Raw genomic sequence first — 26,399 nt, forward strand, 5'->3', positions numbered from 1 at the left:
TAAGCATTAGTTAATCATCTGTTAAGCATTAGTTAATGGTTACTTAATTATCTCTACAGCATCTACAAAGTATTTCTCATAATCAGTTAATAGTTTACAAGCACTGCTTTAAACACTTTATTCGTGATGAATAAGCTAATGTATAACACTTTTTTATTAATTATTTTTTCTTGTTCTAAAACTCATTGATTAATCATTTATAAACACTACTCTGCATCAGTTACAAACCAGTCATTTCAGGATGTTCAATGGTATACAAAATCATTGGTAAAAGGTAAGTAGATGGTTAACATACCCCATATAATACTATAAACTCTACATGTACTACACATAGTAGTTTCATATTAGATGTTTTATAAACACTGAATATCAGGGTTACATCAGTCAGCTGCTATAGCTTAACAGATGTCTTACAATACATTTATAACTGTCACTTAAAGGCTGCCAATGCTGTAACTCTATGCTGTAACTCACTATCGACCAACTTCTTTTTCGATAGAGTATCTATAAATACTCATAGATACCTTAATAAACTTATTTAGGAAGTTACAAACCATTTGCTACTTGTTAGTAAAGTATCTTGAGTGAGCCCATCTAAAGTATATACCTTAAAATCTAATTAATACATGTGGAAGTATTTAAAATACATTGTAACAAAAAATAAATCACAACACACAGGGTAGATCCAGAACGCACTGTATTTTTAAGATGCCAATCACAGAAATATCAGAACAATGCTGACAGATTGGACACACAAATGTTGATACAAAAATAAAAAGTGTCATAAACTATCAGCCAATATTTGAGGTAATACAGAACACGGCTGGATGCAAACTATATGACCTGTAGCTCTTTACATAAACTTTTCAAATAACATTTTTGAAAAGAAAAAAAAATAGCAGTAGCAACATTAACTTTTAGAATTATCTGTATTTTTTGGAAATGTCATATATCAGTCACCCCAATGTACCATTTTTGCGCTTTTTTGCGAGCCACTCGTTCCACTCAATAACTGTAAGGTGTTCTGACAGTAGTCTATCATTTCTGTTACCCCTGAGTCTCCAGATTTGCTAATTAATAAAAAGTGTTGTACATTAGCTTATTCATCATGAATAAAGTGTTTAAAGCAGTGCTTGTAAACTATTAACTGATTATGAGAAATACTTTGTAGATGCTGTAGAGATAATTAAGCAACCATTAACTAATGCTTAACAGATGATTAACTAATGCTTAATAGTGTGCACTTATTATAAAGTGTTACCAATTTATCCCAAGGTTCCTGATAGAAGATTTAGCAACACCTGCAAGGGAACTTCAAGTTTCCATTACCTTTGTCATAAATGTGTCTGGGGCACAAAAGACTTTTGTTTTCCTTATAATTAACTTGAGGAAACAAAAAATTCACACCTAAGCAAGATCTGTATGGAAAAAGTTCATCTTGTTCTTGGTATAGTGCCTGTTTTTGTTGAAGATAAATTAGTTTACTACTTAATTTTGACTTTCTGGCTTGGTCAGAAATCCAAAGTAGTCCAGTTGTTGATTCTTTATACTTAGAGCACTGAGGTCGCACAAAACAAGAAAGGAAAAGAGAACCAAACTTCAAGGCAAAAGCCTGTATTTAACTTTTTCTTAACACAAGAACTTATCTTTAAAACCACATATGGGAAAGTTCTTTATTTCCCTATTTGTACTGTGTCATTCCCAGAGACACACACTGCACACACACATGTACACTTCACACAGGCATTAAGCTGAGGATTTATTGTGATGATGTTGCTAGAAGAATTTACAAGAAAATGCTTTCTGCTCTGTAATCCATGGAATCTTTGGACACATCCTCCACCTCCTGCTATAATTCTCATTCCAGCATCTGAAGTCATACACTGTACTTAGCTCAGTGTACCATTAGTGTAAAGCAGTACACACTTTGATGAAGATTGCTTCGCACAGTATGTTAAACCTAATTGTGTCTGTGTGCGAGTTTTTTAATGACAAAATGCTCTTTCTTCATCTATAGTTTCTGTTAAAATACTAAAATAAAATTACAATATTTTAGTCACCTTTCATACGTTTGAACTAACAATCAACTAACATGGTCACCAAGTGTACTGTTTGATGAAAAGAGGCAAAACAGAAAGTTAGAAAAAACACAATGGAAAACTACATTTCATAGTAAGACAGGAAGTGTCACGGTTCTGGGTCGGTTCAACCCAGCATTTTGAGTTCTCTTGTTTTGGTTTATTTGAATGATCGTTTTTTTGTTCTCTGGTGCTTTGTTGATTATTATTATTATTATTTATCTATTGTTTCTGTGATTCTGGTTTTGGTTTTTACTCTCAGGTTTTGTGTTCTCATGTTTGGTGTGGGTTTTGATCTGTGTCCAGTCTGCGTCTTTGTGTAGTGATTTCTTGTTTCCTGTTTTATTGTGAAGGTCTGCGTCTCATGTGAGTGTATTCAGTTTTACCTCCCTTGTCTCGTCTCGTTAATTACTCCAGCTGTGTCCCCCACCTGTGTGTAATCTCCCTGTGTTTCTCTGAGTGTATTTAAGTCGTGTCTTCTGTTGTAGTAGTCGCTGGTCCGTCTGTGTATCTACCATGTTCCAGTCGTGTGTTCTCCCTGCTGTCCGTCGTCATTTACCTCTGCCCATCCTCCTTCATGTTCGTGTTCTAATTCGTGTTTAGTTGTTCTCAGTTTAGATAGTCTGCAGTCCCGTTTGCCGTTTTTCTATTTGTGTTTTGTGTTCAATAAACCACCTTCACACCTTTACAAGTGCCTGCGATTGGATCCTCCTTTATCATCTTCACACGTCTCACTCCACTTGCACACAAACACACACATGCACACGCACACACATGTAATTTGTTAGTATATCTGTTAGTATACTTGTTAGTATGTTAATTCAATCATTTTCAGGTATATAAATTTTTGGGGCAAAAGTTAATATTTTCATATATAATCTTCACATATAAGTCAAACATCAGAAGTCTACAATCATAGTTTGTTTGTTTAACCTGACCTCTTCTTTTGACTCTGATTTTTAATTCTTAAAAGCAGACAACACATGGAGTGTTATGTGGCCCCCCAACCTGAGGCTCAACTGTTTCTATTTGTAGCACAAATGAAGACACAAACAATTTGTGCTGTGAGCTGTGTTTCTTGTTTGAGCGCAACCATTTGAAACAAGGTCATGTTTCATGTTTTTGTTTCTGCAGATTATGAGCGCCACAACAGAGAACTTTGTGGGCTTTATTAAAAATGCACAGTATGCACTGATGTGCTCTGCAAACACACACACACACACACACACACACACACACACACACACACACACACACACACACACACACACACGCAATGTTCAGGTAAAGCTTGATGAAGAGGAATTTGAGGAACTTGTCCAGTAAACAGTAATCATCCAGTAAACATCCAAATCAAACAGATATCATCATGTAGTGGTCATTACATGAATTATTTATTATTTATTTGATTACATGACCTATTGTCCAGCTTGGTGCTGCTTCAGCATAATGATTGTAAGTTTGGTTATTAGTCAGATCCAGTAAAAATTCTATATTTAAAGAATTCTGTCAAACCTCAAAAAATAAAGCACATTTTATATATTTTTAAAAAGCTTTTCTGTCAGTTTAGGTGGCTTAATAACTCTGCTGTAAATTTAACATGATGTTTTTTTTCTTTCGAAGGATAAAAGAATGAGCTCAAACCTTTTAAATGAACTATATAGCTAAGAGCAGTATAATCTCTGCATTTTCTTATATTCTTTCTTTGTTTCTTATATACTTCTAAGTCTCTGTTGGTATTGGTATGACAGCAGTCATCTTGCATTTCCCTTTGTGTGGGAAATAGTTTGTGCTTCTTCTCCCTTTTATTGTTGTGATTTGAGCTCCACCTTGTGGTGACAGGTTTTATTTAAAAGGGATTTATAAAAGATCTAGCCCCTCTCAATTTGTCCACTAGTCCAAATAGAAAATTTTATCCTTTCATTGATAAATATGTATAAGTCAGTGTCTGAAATCTTTTAACTTGAATTCATCTTCATTTGGCACGGACACTACAGAGGGTAGAGTAAGGACTGTTCTGATTACTGCCCCTTCCTTGCTTGTTTGTATTTGATAGGATGACTGCCAAGGTGGCTGGGTAAACTGATGTGCCAGATGGTGGCAGCCTATGAATAATACATCATTATCCACAGCAGGACAGGTCTAAGGTGATCTGAGGTCAGCAGAATGACACAGGTTTGGTCCAAGATAAGTATTGGGGTGTGTGGTTCAGGGGTGAGATTGTGAATATGCTGAAATACACTATTTCATTTTCATGTAGGTTCCACAATAGCTTGTAAGTCTTAACATGTTTAGTCATTTGACACGTACGCAAGAGTTAAACAGACTTCCTCTACAGATTTTAGAGGGACCACAAATCCTGTTGGCTAGATTAGAAGATCATATTTATTAGTAATGTCTCGTATTACTGAATCCAGCTTTCTCTCTGTGTTTACTAAGTTGATATGGGAAAACTTTTTTACATCATCCCCCAAATACAGCACACACTTATCTTGAGGGCCAGACATTTAATTACAGTTCCCTGAGAAGGTCTAATATGCGGAAAAGATGTACAATTTTTTAACTGCAAGTCTCAGTTTTTCTACATAATAAATGTGTAAAAAAGAAAAAAAAAGTTCTGGTAGTTCATTGACTAGACAAATGTTTGAATAAATATTTCTATAGTAGGTAGTGGAAAAATGGAAACTTTGATTGTTATATCCCTGGGGAAGGATTAATCTGGTCTTAATGGGAAATATGACCCTCCACTCCAACTCCATCCAATAAAAGAGACAAAATTCTGAGCAACTGCTATACAGCTGTTTATTGACTTCAGCACTGAGCTATGCCAAAATAACGAACAAAAGATCTCTAAAGGTCCCTAATGTTGCCAAGTCAAAATGAAAGTCAAACAAAAGAAAATTTGCTTGCCTAAATTCCTACTGTGGAAAATAAGATAAAATGGGTTTTGTTGGGTTTATCTAGGCACAAACCCCGCTGGAACACAAGACCATCACCTGCACAGTGTTTTGTGGTGCCAGTCTAGCCAAAGTTGAGGAAAAGATTCCTTCATCTGAACTCGGCCAACTTTGACTGACTCCCTTGTCACTGCCATTTTTATTGTCACATACATGAATATGCAATTACAAATACACGTGACAGTCTTAAGCAGGCATATCTGAGCAACATCAATGTCTGTATTCTCTGTGTGTGGGTGTGCATGTGTGTCTGTGTGTTTTCAGCCATACCATACATAGACATACCATCTTTCAATGAACTTAACTTGTGTGTATGAGGTATGGTCAAAGCAGAAGTAAGCGTCTTGCTAACCTATAAAAACAGGAACTTGCAATAGGTCATATCTCAAATGAACAGTTAAAGGTGTGAAGTCTTGCACCTTAAAAGAACAGAACATGGTACTTTCCAAATGTGTAACATAGCTAATCTCTGCACTAAGCTGCATTCTAAATAAAGAAAGCACATTTTGTCAGCACAGACACAGATACTGGAAATGTTAGAAGGTTGAAAATAAATCCTCTGACTGTCTGGCTCTTTCTTCATAATGATAGCCATATTAGGACACATAAAGGCAACGATTCTATAGCTATATATCTTAGCACAAATGATAATATAAAAAATACCAATTCCAACAGGTTTCAACAGAAAATGGCTTCTCACTCCAAAGGGCTCATATACCATTAAAAAAACAAAAGCACACACATTGATTTATGCTCATTAAGAAAAGTTTGTCTAAGGTTTTCACATAGAAACACTCAAAGCTACCATCAGAAACACAGGCCGTTTGCTTGGTGGTGGAGGAGAGGGGGACGAGGTGGCTGTCCTTTGGTGCACTGCTTGGTGAATGTGTAAACCAATAAACATAAAAAGAAACCAATATAAAATCAACAACAAGCTTGCACTTCTGTCACAAAAAGATTCTAATTTTAATTTCCTGTCCAGTCTACCCACTACGAAGTGTGTCATAATGTTTTGGTGCCCACACTAGGCGGGTGACAAGTATATCACGCTTGTCCCAAATGCTCTGGTCCCAGCAGTACTCTGGAGACAGCAGCCTGCTTGGTTTATGAATCCAAAAGTACTTGTTTAGATGGCTCTCATCATGCCACAGAGCTTCCACATTATTTATTTTATCCTCCATAATACCCAGATAACAGGCATCTACCAAATGCTTTACATTTTGCCACAGTCCTCCAAAGATAGCAGCATGTGTCAGGGTTCAAATATTGAGGAAGGAGAGTACAAACAACCATGGTCCAGAAGAGCTTGGTCAAACAATTGATTTTAATGAAATACACACGTGGGAAGACCAGCGCCTGTTCACAGACAGCGCTGATCTCCAATTAACCAGAATAAGAATCAGAATCAGAATCTGAATGGGTTTTATTGCCAAATGTTGAGCAGGTTTACAACATTAGGAAATTGCTGCCGTGCTTCAGTGCAAACATACTGTCATAAATTACGCTTAAATAAACATGAAAATAAAAATAAGAATAAGAATAAGAATTAAAAGTGCTAAGTAGATAGATATATACATGATATATACATGAGTGCAGGTGGTGATCAGTGTCAAACATGGAATGATGCAGTGAACACAGCGTAGGGTCATGTGTTAGTGGTGGGAACAGTCATACGGTTATTGTTCATGTGTCCAACAGCAGAGGGGAAGAAACTGTTCTTATGGCGAGAGGTTCTGGTGCGAATGGACCGGAGCCTCCTGCCTGAGGGGAGCAGGTCAAACAGACTGTGTCCAGGGTGAGAAGGGTCAGCTGAGATCCGAGCTGCATGCCCCAGTGTCCTGGAGGTGTACAGGTCCTGCAGAGATGGGAGTCTGCAGCCAATCACCTTCTCAGCAGAGCGCACAACACGCTGCAGTCTCTGTTTGTCCCTGATAGTGGCTCCAGCGTACCACACGGTGATGGAGGAGGTGAGGATGGACTCGATGATTGCTGTGTAGAATTGCATCATCGTCCGTGTTGGCAGGTTGAATTTCTTCAGCTGCCTCAGGAAGTACATCCTTTGCTGGGCTTTCTTAATGACGGAGGTGATGGTGGGCTCCCACTTCAGGTCCTGGGTGATGGTGGTACCCAGGAAGCGGAATGAGTCCACAGAGGTGATGGGGGTGTCAGTCAGGATGATGGGGGGGAGTGGAGCTGTGTGCTTCCTGAAGTCCACAATAATCTCCACTGTCTTCTGGGCATTCAGCACCAGGTTGTTGTGGCTGCACCAGGACATCAGACGTTCAACCTCCCTCCTGTAGGCAGACTCATCCCCGTCCGAGATGAGTCCAATAACGGTGGTGTCATCTGCAAACTTGATTAGCTTGACAGACTGGTGGTTGGAGGTGCAGCAGTTAGTATACAGGGAGAAGAGCAGGGGTGAAAGAACACAGCCCTGAGAGGAGCCGGTGCTAATGGTCCGGGAGTCCGAGACATTCTTTCCCAGCCTCACATGCTGCTTCCTGTCCGTCAGGAAGTCAGTGATCCACCGGCAGATGGGATCAGGCACATTCATCTGGGAAAGCTTGCCTTGGAGATGGTCTGGAAGGATGGTGTTGAAGGCAGAGCTGAAGTCCACAAACAGGATCCTGGCGTAAGTTCCTGGGGAGTCCAGATGCTGCAGGATGAAGTGTAGGGCCATATTGATGGCGTCATCTACAGACCTGTTGTCTCTGTATGCAAACTGCAGGGGGTCCAGGAGGGGGGCCGTGAGGGTCTTGAGATAGGAGAGAACCAGCCGCTCAAATGACTTCATGACCACAGATGTCAGAGCCATGGGTCTGTAGTCATTTAGTCCAGTGATCCTAGGTTTCTTGGGGACAGGGATTATGGTAGAGGACTTGAAGAAGGCAGGCACATGACATGCCTGCAGTGAGGAGTTGAAAATACCAGAAAACACTGGGGCCAGCTCGTTTGCACAGTGTCTGAGGGTGGCAGGAGACACACCGTCTGGGCCGGGAGCTTTTCGAGCATTCAGACTCTTAAACTGCTTCCTCACACCTGCTTCATGAATATGAAGAGTTGTGGTGGGAGGAGGTGGTGTGAAATCCTCTTTTGTGTGGGGTGAGGAGGGGGGTGTTGTAGGTGAAGTGTTTGAAGGTGGTGATGGCTCTATGGAGGGGGGAGAGGTGGGGGAATGAGTGTCCAAAGTGTCTCTATTGTTGGGGCCGTTGGAGGTGTGAAGGCTGCCTGATGACTCGTCAAAACGGCAGTAAAAGTCGTTGAGGGTGTTGGCCAAGAGCAAGTCATCAGTGGAGTGGGGGGTTTTAGGCTTGTAGTTGGTGATATTCCTAAAACCTTTACACACAGAGGCCGAGTCATTCTTTGAGATCTGCTGCTGCATCTTCTCAGAGTGCTGGTGTTTAGCAACGTCCACTTCTTTAGTGAACCTGTACTTGGCCTCTCTGTAGCAGTCCCTGTCTCCGCTTCTGAACGCCTTTCTCTTTTCCAGCCACAGCTTTTTGAGTTTAGGAGTAAACCAGGGTTTGTCCATAGGAAAATAGTTCTTCATGCTTTTGAACTGGATCGAATCGCTACAATCCTTTTAGACAGGGACTTACGACCTGATCAGGTCCCCACAGGTAGCTTTCTCCTCAGCCAGTTGTAATCTGGAAAGCCCACCTTATATTTGCTCTTCCCGAGAATTTGTCAGCGCTGTTATTCACTGTTCCAGGCCTGCTTAGAACAAACATGAGAAAAAGAGCAGAACCTCTACTAAAAACTTAATAAAAGAACATAAAAGTATAAAAGACAATTTGAATAACCTAGTTATTCAAATAGCCTCGTCTAACCAGCCTCAACCAACCAGTCCTCAGAATAACCTGCACTTAGACCCTGCTTTCGGGTTCACTTCTGCAAAAGCACACTCTGCAAGCCTGCAACTTCCTGTCAGCCTGGAACTTAGTCTTTCTGAAAGACACACACACTGTTTAAACATCTGAATGCAATATCAATGCTATATATTATATTATTAATGCAATGGTAATGATGCTGATTATTAACAATAGCAGTAAAATAATTTCCCTGATCCACACTCCCTCTCTTGACCCTCTTTTGCTAAAAAGGAAACAAAACACCTTTTCCTATGCCTCCCTAACTTATCATGTTTGGGACTCTTTAATCAAGAGCATGATCCTAATTATGTTCTTCACTTATTGACTTGTATTTATATATATTCCTCAACATTACTCATCATTTTAAAACTCTTAAAACGCTGCTTTCACGTCCCTGCCTACGTTTCCTGTCGCTCGCTCTATTCTCCCTTATCTGATCATCAACATCCTGTACACAGAACTCTTGCTACTGCAAGTCAACTTTCACAATAGATCACAAGAGAATCATTATAAGCGCCTATTCTACTAAAAGATCCAAGAGAGAACAACCATTTTAATCAATTAAGTTTAAGCATATAAGCAATTACTCATGCATACATTTTATCATAGCTAAACGCTGCCTAAAAACAACTCCTGTGTGTTAACACCAACTTCATTTTAACACTCACATTTCCTATGTTATAACCTGTTTTTGATATAGCCTTTTTATTTCATTTTGGACCTTTTAATGTAACAATACCTTCTAATTCTAGTTTATCAGACTTAACCAAAATATATGCTTTCCTTCCTTTGGTCCTTCTTTAAAGCAAGAAACTCCTATTCAGTTCCTCTTTTCTGTCACTTGTTACAGGGCCAGCTCAAGTTCAGTTAAACGCGAAATGAATTTGAGGCCTTTTGCCTGGAATCAATACTGTCATGTGTGTTTATGGACTCTATGTGTCTGTAAGCGTGTGCAATCCTTCAATAACTCATATCATCCTCACAGTATATTGGCTAATCATAGCGCTAGCCAAAGGCTCGTGACACTCAAGAGACGAATTGAGCCACAACTCCTTTAAAGGCACAAAATGCAATATGTATTAAAAAATCATTTCTACGTATAAGCTCTCCCCTCTATCCTAAAAATAAATCTGTAATATCTGTATGTGTAAGCCTACATTATAACCACTTCTTCTAGAAATCAAAAAGAACTCAAACATTTTCTACTCCTACAACTTTCACTAGTTTTCCCCAAAGCATATCTTTTTGTCAAAGTGTCCCACAATTTCCCTCTAAGATTTGTATACAGCTTTAAAAACACCGGCATTGTATCTTCTAAACAGAATTCAGTTTACTTTAATCCTTTAACCTTGGCATAAAAATAACAATCTCTGCTTCAGTTTCACAAATTCCCCCTTTTTTGACACATTTCATGTGTCAAAACTAAACATGCTCAGTTTTCCCCACTCATGATCCAATCTATGTCATAAAAATAAACTTAAAACAAAACAGTTATCAGTCATGTGTTTCTTCAGTTAATGGTAACATGAGTTCTATCAAAAAATGTTTCCCCTTTAGCATTTGGCATTCTCCCAACAATATACTATAATACCATAATCTAACCCCAATCAATAAAACAGAAATTTTCTCAAAGCAAACATCAGCAACCCAAGAATTAAGCCTTCCACTCCTCCTGCTTATGGGAAAAGCAAAGCAAAGCAAAGTATACCCTTCTCTTTCTGGCAAATTGTTTGTCCACATTTATTCGTCCCCACCTTCATCCAGTCACACACATTCACTCACATGCATTCACACCATATTTTTGCTAATAGTGGAGCCTCCCGCGCAAGTAATCAGATTCTCCACCCTCAGCAAAATGAGCTCATTTATTTGTTCTATTTCCATAGGAAAATAGTTCTTCATGCTTTTGGACTGGATCGAATCGCTACAATCCTTTTAGACAGGGACTTACGACCTCATCAGTCCCCACAGGTAGCTTTCTCCTCAGCCAGTTGTAATCTGGAAAGCCCACCTTATATTTGCTCTTCCCGAGAATTTGTCAGCGCTGTTATTCACTGTTCCAGGCCTGCTTAGAACAAACATGAGAAAAAGAGCTGATTATTAGCTCATCAAAACACAAAACGAAATCACCTGACAGGTTTTCTCTAAGTGCACTGTTACAAAAATAATGGGCCCCCACATGTCCATGTTTACTAAAACTCCCTCTATTAAAAACAAAAAACAAAAACAACCCGAACCTCACTGACAGAATCAACCCATCACCACAACAACCTCAAAAATCTTAAGCACACAAAAGTTTTGCCACCCTTCCAGGTCAACTCACATAATTTCACCTCCTCAATAGGGGCGATCGTGGCTCAAGAGTTGGGAGTTCGCCTTGTAATCGGAAGGTTGCCGGTTTGAGCCCCGGCTTGGACAGTCTCGGTCGTTGTGTCCTTGGGCAAGACACTTCACCCGTTGCCTACTGGTGGTGGTCAGAGGGCCCGGTGGCGCCAGTGTCCGGCAGCCTCGCCTCTGTCAGTGCGCCCCAGGGTGGCTGTGGCTACAATGTAGCTTGCCATCACCAGTGTGTGAATGTGTGTGTGAATGGGTGGATGACAGGTTGTGTAAAGCGCTTTGGGGTCCTTAGGGACTAGAAAAGCGCTATACAAATACAGGCCATTTACCATTTACCATTCAATACACCGAAAGTCTTGTTACAACCACACAATTTGCACACAACCATCGCCCCCTTTATGCACTTTAACATACTTAGATTCAGCATAAGATATAACCCCATTATGACAACATATCAACACTAAACTATAAATTTCCTATCCAAATCTGCACTTCTGCACAGTCTGCTATGCTTCCTCTCCTGAAAGAGACACACACACACACACACGAAGCCTCTTCGTCACCACTCACTCCAGCTAATTTGCATACGGAGTCATCTCTCAATAAGTTGCTGTGACAAGACAAATACATGTTCAAACATTACCACCTTGTTAAATTATTTTATTTCTTTCTACAGTGATCACTGGTTTTGATCACTCAGTACGAGGGCACTCCTAAATCACTCTTTTAAAACTACTTTAATCACTTTTCTTTTTTTCCATAACTCACTCCCTCTGTCATATAGCTTCTTTTGAGTTATTCCTCAACTTCAAGCCCTGAGTGTATTTTATTAAACATTCACACCATTCTATCACTCATACAAATAGCGAGCTGATTTTCATTGCGTATGTTTGTGTTCTTAGCCAGGTTTATCAATGTCTATGCATTAATCTTCATGAGCTTGTCCTTGTAAGGTTAATGCGTTTTCTGCTTGTGTATGTGATTTTGCATATGTTGCTTTTGCAGTGTTTCAGACTCCTTCACAATTCTCCACTTAAGCCGTCAGTTTTCTCTTTCCCAAAATTTGATAAACCAAATTTTAAGTTCCCACCTTAAATAACAGCATTCCTGGTCCTCAGACATAGGTCGGAGTTTGCTTGTTAGGTTCAGCGACACATGGCGCTGTAAACAATTCAACCAGAAACTTGCCTTAACATGTCCAGTCATGTTAACCTATAAGTTTCTTCCGACCGCTGCATGTGGAGAATTGGTCCAGGTCTACTTCGCCCCTGAATATAACACAACTAAGACATTTTCATTATTATCATGAGTACTTAAACTACCCGTTTCTCTCTCTCTGGTCAGAAATACCAACTTATGTCATGTGTATAAGTGTAAGCATGTCTTCATTGCGGTTTCTATGTATGTTAATATTCAGTGAGTGTAAGCTGCTTTCTTCATTGCCTCTGTATGTTATAATCAGGTTTAATCCATGCATCTTTTCACTAATTTCTTAATTCGAACCATCTCCCTTCTGATTCTTTCCAAAAATAATTTCACATGTAACAATTTGTGTATGTGTGTTTTCTATTTTTGTTTACCTCTTTAGTTTTCTCTGGTGGACATCTCTAAACCATCCATGAGTTCAGGCTTCAATTTCAACCCAATTATACCCTCCAGTCACTCGAACTCCTCTGGACTTCACCTTCCCACTGGCCCCTGTGCTCTTCTCACAGTGTCCTTTGTTGTCTTGAAATCTCCAGCAAAGACAGTCTGTTTCTTCTCTGTTTCTTTTCAGTATTTTCCTTTTAGATTAGGTCCCAGCCTGGTAAAATATCACATTCAGTGCCTTTAAACAGTTATGTCACACTGTTCTTACCAGCCTGCAGTCCACCGTGCATGCTTCATCACTTGGTTTCTTCTTCTCTGCTCATCCTTTCAGTCGTCTCTTTCAAGATTACTCCAAGCATGGCAGATCTGAAAATCAGTGTCCAGTGCTTTCCCACAGCTCATTATCCCACTGTTCAACTGTCCAGCCTGTAATTTACAGTACATGTTGCATCGTGTGCTTTTCTTACATGCTGCTGCTGGTGTCGTCAGTGTGGTTTCAGTTGCACTGCCTTCTGCCTGCTGTTAATTCTTCAAGTCCACGATGTTCTGTCGGTCTTCATCAGGAGATTAACTGACCTTTGAGCTTCTTCTCAGGATGGGGGCCAAGTGGGAGGTCAAGCTGTAAAATTTTAAGCCAAAATCTGGCCTGTTTTTCCCAATTCTGTTAATCTATGGTTTTGCCTCTTAAAATTCCAGGTTGAGAAAAGTCCACCTTTATTTATTTGTAACCTGTATTAACACACTAAAGCATAAAATTAATATCCTTTTCATTTCTTTTCTTAAAACCTCCATTTGCTTCGTCTGGCTAGAGTCTATTTCCCTCTGGGTGCTCACTTGTGACAGTGAGTCTCCTTTTATGGGCATGCACAGTTCCTGTCACACAAACGCTTCCTGTTACTCACACAGCACTCAGAGCCATATTTCCTGTTTCTACAGTCTAATCAAACTCTTTTTGTTTTGTATTTACAATCTACAAACCCTCTGTAATTCTACTAACTTTTGATCTAAAATGTAGCATCATTCACACAATCATTTCATACTCCTCTCACACACACTGCCTTTTAAATAGACTAAACTCTTTGCATTTGTCAGCATTCACATCACCGTCTTTTCTCTCACACTTCTACTTCTGCACTCACTCTACTATCAACTTTTGTTAATATTACGTATTTATTATTTTGTACAAATCACACCCAATCACTCAAAACCTACTACTCACAGCATTCACACACTTAAACTGTGGCAGGAGTTGAGGAATATAACTCAAAATACGCTTTCCTAAGAACATTTTAGACATGCTTTTCATAATCAGAAAGAGCAAGTCAAAAAACAAAAAAACCCAAAAACAATTGAAACCTCTATTAATTCTCTCAGCACACACAAGAAATTGAAAAAATAAAACACACCAGCAATTATTGCTGGAGAGAGGTTACTACTGAAAGTGATATGTTAGTCTTAAGTATCTACAATGCACTGAATATATTTATATATCTACATCCAAACTCAGTCAATTACTATACATCCACTACGGCAACTCAAAACTTTATTTAGAGCCCTCTAATAAACATAAACAGCGTCTTAAACACACATTCAACAATGTTTGCAGCAGTATTTGTAAAACCAACGGTGGTTTTAAGCATTTCACTACTTACTAATTTGCATCTTCACACACACTGTCTAAAAATATCAGCAGGCAGTCAGTGCATTGCTGACTCGACACACAGCCTCCTCTCACACCAAACTCTCTTATTTTATATTACAAAGACGTCTTATATTTACAACCACTGTCAGGCCCAACAGCTTTAGCGCCTAACCAATTTCGACAAATTTAAGTTAACGGTCCAACTGATAAAGTCCAACTTTTTTGTGATCAATTAACCAGTATCTGTCCAACAGTTTCTGGCCTCATCTCTAAAATCCCTAACTCAATTTAAGAGTGTCCAACACCCAAGGTCCAACCTTTGCTGCCCAAAAAAGCGCAGATTACCGTTCCAAACGGTAAAGTAGTCCAACCACTAGCTTATTCCAGGATGCCCTGTACCCCACAGTTAAGCCACACTGAACTAATCCTCTTCGCCGAGAGGTCAATGTCGCACGTCCACGACAAGGAGGGAGCGTAAACTCCAGGCTATGCGCTTCCCACCAGTCCAACTGGCGTTCTTCAATAATTTATAATACTTTGGAACAACAGTAAAACACCCAAAAAAGTGTTAGAGTGTAGCAGGTCCAACCTTATAACCAATAGGGGCTCCAACCCCAAAAAATAACCAAATTCCCAAATATACTAAATTCACTCAGCAGTCCAACTGCTTTACACGGTCCAACCGTATTAAATCCTCATTAGCGGTCCAACCGCATTAAATCCTTTTTAGCAGTCCAACTGCTTTAAATCCTCATTACTATCATGAGATTTTCACCAAAATCAAAACAGACATTCACCAGTAATTTCAGGGAGTAGACTTTTATTTGTAATGTCCAATTTGTCACACTTTGGAAATAATTCAACAGGTAGTGCCTTACCTTTGGATAAGCCGGCTTATGCCCACTCACTTCGACCACTGGCACTCGTGCCTGCCCGTCTGACCACCTCGGACCCCGGATTTCTCCGTCCAAGCCTCCAACTCACTCTCCCTCCTTAACAACCGGACGAAGCCCCCAAATGTTAGGGTTCAAATACTGAGGAAGGAGAGTACAAACAACCATGGTCCAGAAGAGCTTGGTCAAACAATTGATTTTAATGAAATACACGCGTGGGAAAACCAGTGCCTGTTCACAGACAGCACTGATCTCCGATTAACCAAAGCATAAGTAGATATTTTATACCATCAGGGTTTGAATTTAATGACGGCCCTTCATGCGTCACCAAACAGAATACATGCATACGTCAAATCAAAACCACAATGACTTTTAACACAGTTTAAAAAGAACATTGTCAACCTTTTTGACTAGCGCTTCTCCAAAACCGCAGACACTTCTGCAAGAAACTGTTCCTCTTTTTGCAGAGACAACAAGAAACTGTTCCTCTTTTGCAGAGACAAACATGACTAACCTCTCACCTATAAATGCATCTATCTACTGTGTATGTGTGTGTGTGTGTGTGTGTGTATGTGTCGACCTTATATGCTCTCTCATTTCACCCGTTGCACTTCTGACCTTTCACCAGAACAAAGGCTCATCCTTATGTGTAATAACCTAACTGAAACTATATGTACTATGTTGAATAAATGTTATAATCAAGAACCTCTACTAAAAGCTTAATAAAAGAACATAAAAGCATAAAAGACAATTTGAATAACCTAGTTATTCAAATTGTATTATTTTTTATTGCTATTTGAATAACCTAGTTATTCAAATAGCCTCGTCTAACCAGCTCCTCAGAATAACCTGCACTTAGACTCTGCTTTCGGTTTCACTTCTGCAGAAGCATGCTCTGCAAGCCTGCAACTTCCTGTCAGCCTGCAACTTAGTCTTTCTGAAAGACACACACACTGTTTAAACATCTGAATGCAATATCAATGCTATATATTATATTATTAATGCAATGGTAATGATGCTGATTATTAACAATAGCAGTAAAATAATTTCCCTGATCCACACATGGTAGTAGAAATCTCCAGTTTCCATGAAGGCTTTAGATTTGGGTGTGGAGCAATGCCACAGAATCACCCAGTGCCTCAGACCCAAATCTGCCCTTAAACTCCTGATCCACATCAAAACAGAAGACAATGAAATTTGTGACGAATCTCTGATCCTATTGTTTCTGATATTGTTCTGATTCGCATCATAGAGATGTCTTGCCGCCTGGCATGCTTTTCCACTTAAATAACCTTTATGTTTCGCTCAGAAGCAAGTGTGATGTTTGGTACTTTTTCTGGTGAATCTGTGAACACATAAGTGGTAATCAGTGGTAATCCCAACATAAAATGTTGTTCTGCTGAGGTGAGGAAAGTCTTGAGGTAGGCATCCAGGTACCTTAATTAGAGACAGAGAAAAAGATGGAGGTGTTTTTAACAAGAATACATAAAACAGTTTATTTCTGAGTAAAGTGGAAGAGCGAGTGATTTATTTTTTTTGAACTGAAGCATTTTTTAACACAATCCTCTCATTTCAGGGGTTCAAAAGTAAATTGACAGATGCCCCAGAAGCGCTAGCCATTTCACTTCCAGGAGACACCAGAGAGATTCCTGCCAACGCCTGAACTGTTTTCGGGTAAGTTAGAAAAGACCACCAGCTCTCTCACTCAGTGTTCACTCGTGTTTTGGCAACAACCCAGAACATACGAATCAAAAACAGCTTATTTTGTCCAGCTACTCTGCGGTCAGGCTCTGAAGCAGGCCCAGGCTGTGTTGAAAGAAAATTCTGAAATTACCTTTTTTAATTTCCAAACCAAGTTTTGGGCTGTTTTCGATAAGGGTTCAAATCCCAGTGCCCACTCTTTGATGTCTTTGAAGCAGGGGAGACAAAGTGTTGCAGACTTCTCTGAGGATTTCTGGATTAGGCACTCTGCGAAGGCATTCTGAGAAGCATTTTTACATACTCTTAGCGACGGATTGAAAGGTGAGGTTGCCTCAAAAGATCTACCATCGTTACTTGGAGAAGAAGATTCTCCATAAATGAGTGCCGTTATTGTGGTCAGAGGCAACGCTTTATTAACACCTGTCACTCGCAACCGAAAAGGTTGCACCCGTCAGTAACGGTGGGGATACTGACCCCGGGGAAACAGCCAGGCTCATGCTATTTGCTAAAATCAACTCAAATACTCACACTCTAAAGGCATTAGCAAATAACAAAAAGTGTGAACATGTGGTCGGCTCTGTCGTGCATCATGTACAGCGGTACCGAAACCCAGGATTGAGTCATGAGAGAATTTATGGTTCTCTCTCTGAAGCACAGCTTTCGCCATCTCCCTCCCCATAGAGCAGGGGTCACCAATCCCAGTCCACAAGGGCCAGTGTCCCTGCAGGTTTTAGAACTCACCCTGGGTCAACACACCTGAATCACATGATTAGTTCATTACCAGGCCTCTGGAGAACTTCAAGACATGTTGAGAAGGTAATTTATCAATCAGCTGTGATGGATCAAGGACACATCTAAAACCTGCAGGGACACCGGCCCTCGTGGACTGGGATTGGGGACCCCTGCCATAGAGAAATGTTAAAACAGTTCCCAAATGTCAGTTGAAAATTAGATTTTGAGGTTGTCTTCTCTTGGTTAGCATTTGTTTTCTACGGAAGAGGATTAGGGCCACTGGGAAAAAAAAAAAGAATTCTGACTTTAATCTCAGAATTCTGACTTTTTTCTCAGAATTGTGAGATTAAAATCAGAGAAAAAAGTCAGAATTCTGAGATTAAAGTCAGAATTCTGACTTTAATCTGTCCTTTGCCTTATGTCTTTGACCTTTTTTCTCCTAATTACCGTGGCCACCAGGGTTGAAGTATATTACAAAATGCTGGATTTTAATTGTCAGAGATTTACAGTTAACAAACAGTCAGGTGAATAAACAACACTGAGACACTTGATACTGATAACGTGCGGCACGGGTGAAACTCAGAGAGTAAATCACACCGAGCTGCAGTATTCGTTTATTTTTATAGGTTACATCGTCAATATGCAAATATAATCACATTTCCTGTTACGCAGGTCCCGATGCTGTCTGTGTGTAAGCTGTGTGTGTGTGTGTGTGTGTGTATGTCACGAGGTGTGTGTGCTACAAGTCAATTTCAAAGAATAAGATAATGCGAGGCAACTTCTGAGGATGTGTATTTCTGTGCTGATCTCTTGCGGTAAATGTCACCGGGTCAGTTTCCTGGTTCTTCAGAAAGCTGTGTCTGGTGAAATATGTGAACATAAGTATAACATAACATTTGAAGCATAATCATATAAATCAGTAAAAATTCCATAACATTAATGTTGGTGTAAATTGGTTGATAACAACAATTTTTGTTCTTAACTAAGACAACAACAATAACAACAATATTATTAAAGTGTTAATAATAACTAAAGTTGGATAACAGTAAGGATATCTTGAAATAAGCTGACCATTGTTATTTTCCAGCTAGCTTTTGATTAAAATTCATGCATGTCTATTAAATTTGTAGCATTTAATTGTAAATATTAAGAGATTAATGTTTTTGTAACAGGTGGTTTAGCATCTTGCACAATCAGTTAATATGACCACGGTATCAAATTCCTGCTTGTTACACAGGAACTGCCAGGGGTGTTTACTGGTAGTCATCACTGTTCTTTAAGGTTTTTAAAAAAAAAGTTGTTAATAATAATAATAATAATAATAATAATAATAATAACGACAACAACAACAACAACAACAACAATATTATTATTATTATTATTATTATTATTATTATTATATTAATATGTTATTAAATAGATGTAAAGGAAAATAATTTTAATTAACAAATGGTGAGTCAATTTTCTTACCCAAAATTAAGTGTGTCATCCAAATTTATATTATGTCTTTCTTCCAGTTTACTAGTCATTGGGAGTTTTGGCATTACGGTAGTGCTCCTTAAACATCTGATGCTGCAAAAATAAGTTGTTTGGAAGATTGTTATGTACAATCACGAGCAACTTCATTAGATACACTTACACTAATATAGCCTTTGTTGCACACCTTGAATATAAGGAAGTAAAACCAACAATAACCAGCAGCAGGTAGCAGAAGATTTCAGAATACCTTGCCCTGTGTATTAAAAAGCATGTTAATTAAACAATGTATTCCTCATCCTGTGTATTAAAAAGATATCTTTTCATTTATGTTTAAACAACAAAAACAACAAGTACTCTTACCTCATAGATGGGGGGAAGCCCTCTCATTTTCCTGCTAAAGAAATTATTGAACAAGGAAGTTCAGTAGTTGGTAGACACTCAAACCTTAAAGAACAGAAATATGTTTTAATTAACCAGAAAGCCTCCCTTTGGTCGAAATAGGGGTTGTTTGGGTGCACACACACACACACACACACACACACACACACACACACACACACACACACACACACACACACACACACACACACACACACACACACACACAGAGAGAGAGAGAGGGAGATCATTAATGCAAAGGATTGGAGCCGTTTTTGGATTTTCACTTGTTGGCTTTAATATGAACAGTCACATAAAATTCATTCCAATTTTTTGCCTTTGCTTTAATTAAGATGTTTCTTTAAATCTACAACAGCTTCCTTTTCAAAAAGTTTACTGACATAGTAAGGAAGTAGCTAGGGAACTCAGTAAGTATGAGCAACAATAGCTTAGGGACAGTTTCTACAATAAAGAGGAATTCATCATCATCTGCAGTTCAGCAAAAAAAGTGCCATTAAAAACAATTCAGCAGATCCTCAAGGTATGGATACAGACTGTTTTCAGCTGTAGAGGAAAAGGTACGCTTCATGTACTTATCAACATACAGTTTAGAGGCTTGCATTAGAGTGCTTTGGTGCTTGGGCCTCTTTTATTTAGCACGGTTATACCATTGTGAATTTAGCTATATAAATATGCTCAAGAGTCTATCGTATGTTTGTCATGCAATTAAAAATTCAAAAATATAATTTTTAAATCAGTAACTTTGCAAATTTAGAGGAAACGTTTTTGGATAACATATGTGTCACATTTTAAACAGGGTTTGAATAATCAGCGCTAACACAGAGACATTTATGCGCTGGGTATAACAGACATGCTTACTGTGTGAAAGGCCCTCGGATTTCTTGGAGCAGAGAAACACGCTTTACTGTTGCTTTTCTCTACTGTATAAGCAGCACCCGACTGGCAGAAACGCTCTGTGCGGGTAGCAAAGTCGGCTCGAACGCACATCCAGGAATCCGTGTGAAAAAAAAGGTGTCGCTGCAGCTAGGCTCTTAGGATAGTCAGGCTTTTATTTATATTTGCATTCTGGTGTGTTAAAACTAGCATCCTCTGTGTCCCGCTTGGATCCTCATTCCGAAAATTCAGATATTTAAATAAAATGGTGAATTGGCTAGTGATGAGGAGCCACTTAGATCCGTAAAATGAGGTTTGATTAAATTAAACTCTTATGAACAGCTATGAATTCTACCTCTCTGCTGATGTGTTTCAAACAAACGATGTTTTCTACGTGTCCAAACTGTGTGCTAACTACCGTGTGTCTGGGATCCGAAAAAAAAAAAGTTAAAACGCTATACCTTGCGGCAGTTGTGAAGTGCTGAGGAAAATACTGTGTCTGATGGGGTGTTTTTTATATAGGTGGACTTGGTTTCAGTTGGCCTCTGACATGATAAGATAAAGGAAACTGTTTGTAATGGAACTACAGTTGGGATGTGTGCTGGGATGCTCTTGATAAGGGAGCCTCTTTTATTGTTTTATGACTTGTTTTGCTGACTGTTGGAGGCCTAACTGTAACCCCCTCTGTCTAACTGTTGCAGAGTTAAGAATCTGTAGATTTTAGAAGTAACACAAGAAAAGTTTATTTCTAAAGGAATACCTGTTGTTTGTGGTGCTCTATTTAAAACTATTGGCCTCTGTGTCTTTTCGGAGCGCTGAAGAAAAAAGTAGTTAAATCATCTATGTGTAATCAACAAGTCTTACTGTTGCAGTGTGTTTGTGACTAGTAGATAATTATAGGGCTTGTTACTCCCCTCGAGTCGTAATAAAGCTCAACTTGTTCCTTGTGTTTTAACTGACATTTATTTCGGACAGGAGGATTCTTCGACATGCCTTAACATGTAATGATGTCCAACCACAGCCGATACAATGCCGTCAGAACTAAAAAGAAATACAAACTTAAATGAATATTCTTAATAAAGCCCCTAAGCATTATATGTGGCGAAACATTCCAACAAAACAATCAATAAAATACACATTACACCTCACACTGCGGTAATTGCACTAGAATATCACGCAACACTAGCATATTTACATACAACGAAAATAAACAAAAGAAAACATTTACCTCATTGGCCTCACTCAAAGGGAATAAAACTTTAATCCTTACATCGTGGGGAGGTCCAAAAAAGGCACTCTTTTATTTATCTTACTATTTACTATCTTACTGTGGACGTGCAAACCTCGTGGCTCGTCTCAATTAGCTTGCTGAGTGTGCCAGCCAAAAATACCCTCTTAGCAACAACAGACGGAACTATAGAAAAGGTTCCTATCTAATTGCACAATTAGTAAAAATAACACATTTAAACATATAAATCCAATGAACAAAACATGAATTACTATTGATTTATTTCTTAATATTTCAACTACTAATTGTTTCAACCTTGCATATCTAATAAAATGAACTTAAATGCGAGAGTTGCCTATGACGGCAGCTACACTCCCACCAAATCACTTGTGATTTCCACCTATGAACTTATGAAATGTAAACTAATCTGCTTCTAATAGTGTCACAGTCTTGTGTATAGGTCTGTCAAGTAGAACTGGTTTACTCAGTCTCTTTCCATGGTCATCTAACAATGAGTCACTCATTAACAGTTGTACTTTGCGTATACATCCATCTTCACTCGGGTGTATGGCAACAACTTTGGCCAACTTCCAGTCGTTTCTTGATGCTTGGTCATCTTGTACGATCACTATGTCATTGATCTTTGCATTTCTGTTTGTTTTGTGCCACTTTTGTCTTTGTTGTAGGCTCAATAAGTACTCTTTCTTCCATCTGTGCCAAAATTCATTGGCCAAGTACTGGACTCTACGCCATCTTTTGCGAAGATACAAATCTTCCTTTACAAAGTCTCCTGGTGGTGGCAGTATTACTGACGACTTCATGGTCAACAGAAGATTAGGTGTAAGTGGCTGAGGTCCAGTAGGATCGTTGAGTAAATGTGGGGTGATAGGTCTGCTGTTAACTATCGCCATCACTTCATAAAGATAGGTTCTTAGAGATGAACTGTCCAATGATCTGGATGACTGATCCAGAATGGTTGTCAATACACTTCGGATCGTACGAATTTGCCTTTCCCAGGCTCCACCCATATGACTGGCAGAGGGAGGATTCATCACAAACTCACAGCCTAGCTGTTTCAAACTTTCCTGATCCATTTCCTTTACTGCTTCCAGAAACTCACGTCTGGCTCCAACAAAATTGGTGCCTTGATCTGATTGCAACTGACGTACATTCCCACGCAAAGCGATGAAAGAACGCAGTGAGTTTAGAAAAGCGTCGGTTGACATATCATCAAGTAGCTCTATGTGCACCGCACGAGAGCATAGACAGGTAAACAGAAGCCCGTAACGCTTCAGTTCTTTTCTTCCTTCTTTAATGTAGAATGGGCCGAAACAATCCATCCCACAATACGTGAAGGGAGGGGTGGCCTCCATTCTCTCACTTGGTAGGTTTGCCATCTTTTGCTCTTCTCCTCGACGTCTGAATTTCCTGCACTTAATACAGTTGTAGATAAAGGATGATACTGCTTGACTGCATCCTAGTATCCATATTCCGTTCGATCTCAGCTCATTTATCGTCATGCCCCGTCCTTGATGTTTCACCCGCTGATGATAGTGATCAATCAGTAACTTTGCGATATGGCAAGTCTTTGGTAAGATGACCGGGTGCTTGACGTGTGGCTGCAATGTAGAACGCTCTAATCTACCTCCCACTCTAAGAACACCCTTCTCATCCAGGAAGGGATCGAGTCGATAGAGTCTATTTGTTCTGTCCTTGGGTAGATCCTTTCGCGTTTGAAGTGCCTTGATTTCCTTGCAGAAGATTGATCTTTGTACAATGGATATGACTTTAAGCTCGGCTTCTTTCCTTTCTTCAAGGTTAGTGGCTTTATTGCTTCTCCTTTCCAAGCCCTTAAACTCTTTCACAAATCTGAGAAGTCTTGCCATAGCTTTGACCAACCTTGACCAACTGGAGAATTTCAGAAAACGTTCTGCCAAAGAATTTGTTTCTGTAGTTGTATGGAGTACAACAACTTTGAGTACTTCTGGATCCTCTGCATCAAGTTTCCCCACCGTGACTTCTTCGTGGGGAAGTTTCTCTTGCCAAAGAAAACTTGGACCACTAAACCAGTTGGAGGTAATGAGGTCTTTGGCCTTCAGTCCGCGCGAGGCATGGTCTGCTGGATTGAGATCTGATACCACAAACTTCCATTGCATCGGTTGAGTGCTTTCCTTAATACGCTGAATGCGATTTGCAACGAAAACATGGAAACGTCTCGCATCGTTGTTGATATATCCCAAGACAACTTGAGAATCTGTCCAGAAGAATTCTTGAGCATCTTCTAGCTCCAACTCTGCTTTGAGCATGTGACTAATCCGCACTGCTACAACTGCTGCAGACAGCTCCAATCTTGGCACCGTAGTAACCTTCGTGGGTGCTACTCTGGACTTGGCAAAGACAAGAGCGCAGTGGACTTGTCCTGCTTCACTGACAGCTCTCAGGTACGTACAAACACCATACCCTGAAACACTTGCGTCTGAGAAATGGTGAAGCTCGTACTTCTGAACTGTTTGAAAATCTTTTGGCACGTAACATCTGTCAATTTTGACATCTGCTAGATTTTTTAGATCCAACAACCAGGACTCCCACCGTGACTTCAGATCGCTTGTGAGTGGTTCGTCCCAATCTGCTTTCTCACGACACATTTGCTGTAGTATCTGCTTCCCAAGTAGAACAAAAGGTGCCACAAAGCCAAGTGGATCGTAAATAGAGGCTACTGTGGACAACACTCCTCTTCTGGAAAGTGGCTGCTCGTTCACAACTACTCGAAACTGGAAATGATCCGAGTCGATGCACCATTTGACACCTAGGGCTCTTTCAATTTGTTGCTCGCCCAGTGACAAGTCCTTTCTTACTGTTTCTGCACAATCTTCTTCCGGTAGCGAATTAAGCACTTGCTTACTGTTTGAAACAAACTTGTGAAGTCGCAAGCCTCCTGTGCTGCAAAGTTCCTTTGCTTCCTTCACCAAACGAATTGCCTCTTCTTCTGAGTGGAAACTGATAAGACCATCGTCCACATAAAAATTTCGCTCAATGAATCTTATGGTAGCTTCACTGAACTTGCCTTGACCTTGTGCAGCAATATACTTCAGACCAAAGTTCGCACAGGCAGGGGAAGAAGCAGCTCCAAACAAGTGTACGCGCATGCGATAAACAGATGGAGTAGAGTTGAAGTCTCCATTGTCCCACCACAAGAAGCGAAAGTAATTTTGATCTTCTTCTCTGACTCTGAATTGATGAAACATGCGCTCAATGTCGCACATCACTGCAACTGGACCTTTCCGAAATCGGCACAGGACCCCCACTAGAGAGTTGGTTAACTCTGGCCCTGTAAGCAGGTAGTTGTTCAAGGACACCCCTCCGTACTTTGCTGAACAATCAAACACCACTCTTATTTTGCCAGGCTTTTGAGGATGATACACTCCATGGTGTGGAATGTACCAGGCAGGGCCTTTGTCCAGGTCTACAGAGGGAACTCTTTCTGCATCACCACGCTCTATAGTCTCTCTCATGAACTCTGTGTAGTCTTTGTGGTATTGCTTGTCCTTCTCAAATCTTCTCTTCAAATTTTTGAGTCTGTGTTCTGCACAGCTCCGGTTGTTTGCCAGACTTGGTCTGTCTTCCTTAAATGGCAAAGGTAACTCACAGTGTCCATCTGCTTTCATCTTCACTCCTTCTTCCATTATGGAGATGAACCTTAAATCTTCTTGTGAGAAGTGTGAATCTTCCACCTTTCTTTCATTGAAGTCGGACTCGAGCACTTTAATTACATCTGCAGATGTGACCACCTCTTTGACTTGTGTGCGACAGACGTATTGCACTTCTTTGACCAACTGCTCAGCTGACTGATTCGGTGTCACTTCCTTGACAATGATCTTGTGGCTACATCCTATGGCATCCCCATAGTCAACACATGGATTAGCTCCTCCAACTATTGTCCAGCCAATGTCTGTTCTTTGGGCAAAAGGTTCATTATCTTTTCCCGCCACAACTTCTCTGGGTACCAACACTTGTGAACAATTGTAACCAATGAGCAGGCCTACGTCACATTCAATCAGTGGAGCGATTTCTTCAGCCAGGTGCTCTAAGTGTGGCCACGCTCTTGCTGTCCTTTGTGTGGGAATATGACTCAAATTCGCAGGAATAAACTCTCTTGTGTATGTCACAGGAAGAGGAATTCTCCTTGAAGAAGAGAAACCTCTGACCTGTAACCCAGACAGCCTTTGACTTGGTACTAAAGTGTCTTTAGAAGACATTGTCGAGAGCTTTAACTGCACACATTCCTTCTCTGCATCCAGAGCATCTGCCTTTTCCTTCAAGACGAATGTCGTGTCACTTTGGCTATCAAGAAGAGCATAGAGAAGAATCTCATGTTCAGGATTGCTTGTTGTGGATAACCAAACTGGAATGATTGTAGATGTGAGATTACTTCTGTCACTTTGAATCACACGGTTTGATATTGCTTCACTTGGTGCTTCCTTGGGTTTGGTTTCTCTACTCTCTTTATTGCCTTCCATCTCTTTCATTTGTGGTTCCTTGTCACTTTCCTTTTCTTTCCTTTTCTTTGAGGTCTTGTCTCGTTCCTCATGCAAACATGTCGGGTGTTTCCCTTTACATG

The 26,399-nt window shown here is 39.9% G+C and overlaps 1 protein-coding gene and 1 pseudogene across 1 annotated transcript; both read right to left on the reverse strand.

The window, feature by feature from the left end:
* Positions 1–6,018: 6,018 nt before the first annotated feature.
* LOC113026920 (N-acetyllactosaminide alpha-1,3-galactosyltransferase-like) lies at positions 6,019–17,567 on the reverse strand (annotated as a pseudogene).
* A 3,793-nt stretch (positions 17,568–21,360) lies between these two features.
* On the reverse strand, positions 21,361–23,742 carry LOC113028030 (uncharacterized). The gene is made up of 2 exons (XM_026177969.1): positions 21,782–23,742; positions 21,361–21,594 (listed from the first exon to the last, which is right to left on the reverse strand). Exon 1 carries the CDS (start codon positions 23,665–23,667, stop codon positions 22,204–22,206), a length of 1,464 nt encoding a protein of 487 aa, XP_026033754.1. The 5' UTR covers positions 23,668–23,742; the 3' UTR covers positions 21,361–21,594; positions 21,782–22,203.
* Between the last annotated feature and the right edge of the window lie 2,657 nt (positions 23,743–26,399).

Source organism: Astatotilapia calliptera, chromosome 1 (genome assembly GCF_900246225.1).
Source record: "Astatotilapia calliptera chromosome 1, fAstCal1.2, whole genome shotgun sequence".
Classification (NCBI taxonomy): Eukaryota; Metazoa; Chordata; class Actinopteri; order Cichliformes; family Cichlidae; genus Astatotilapia; species Astatotilapia calliptera.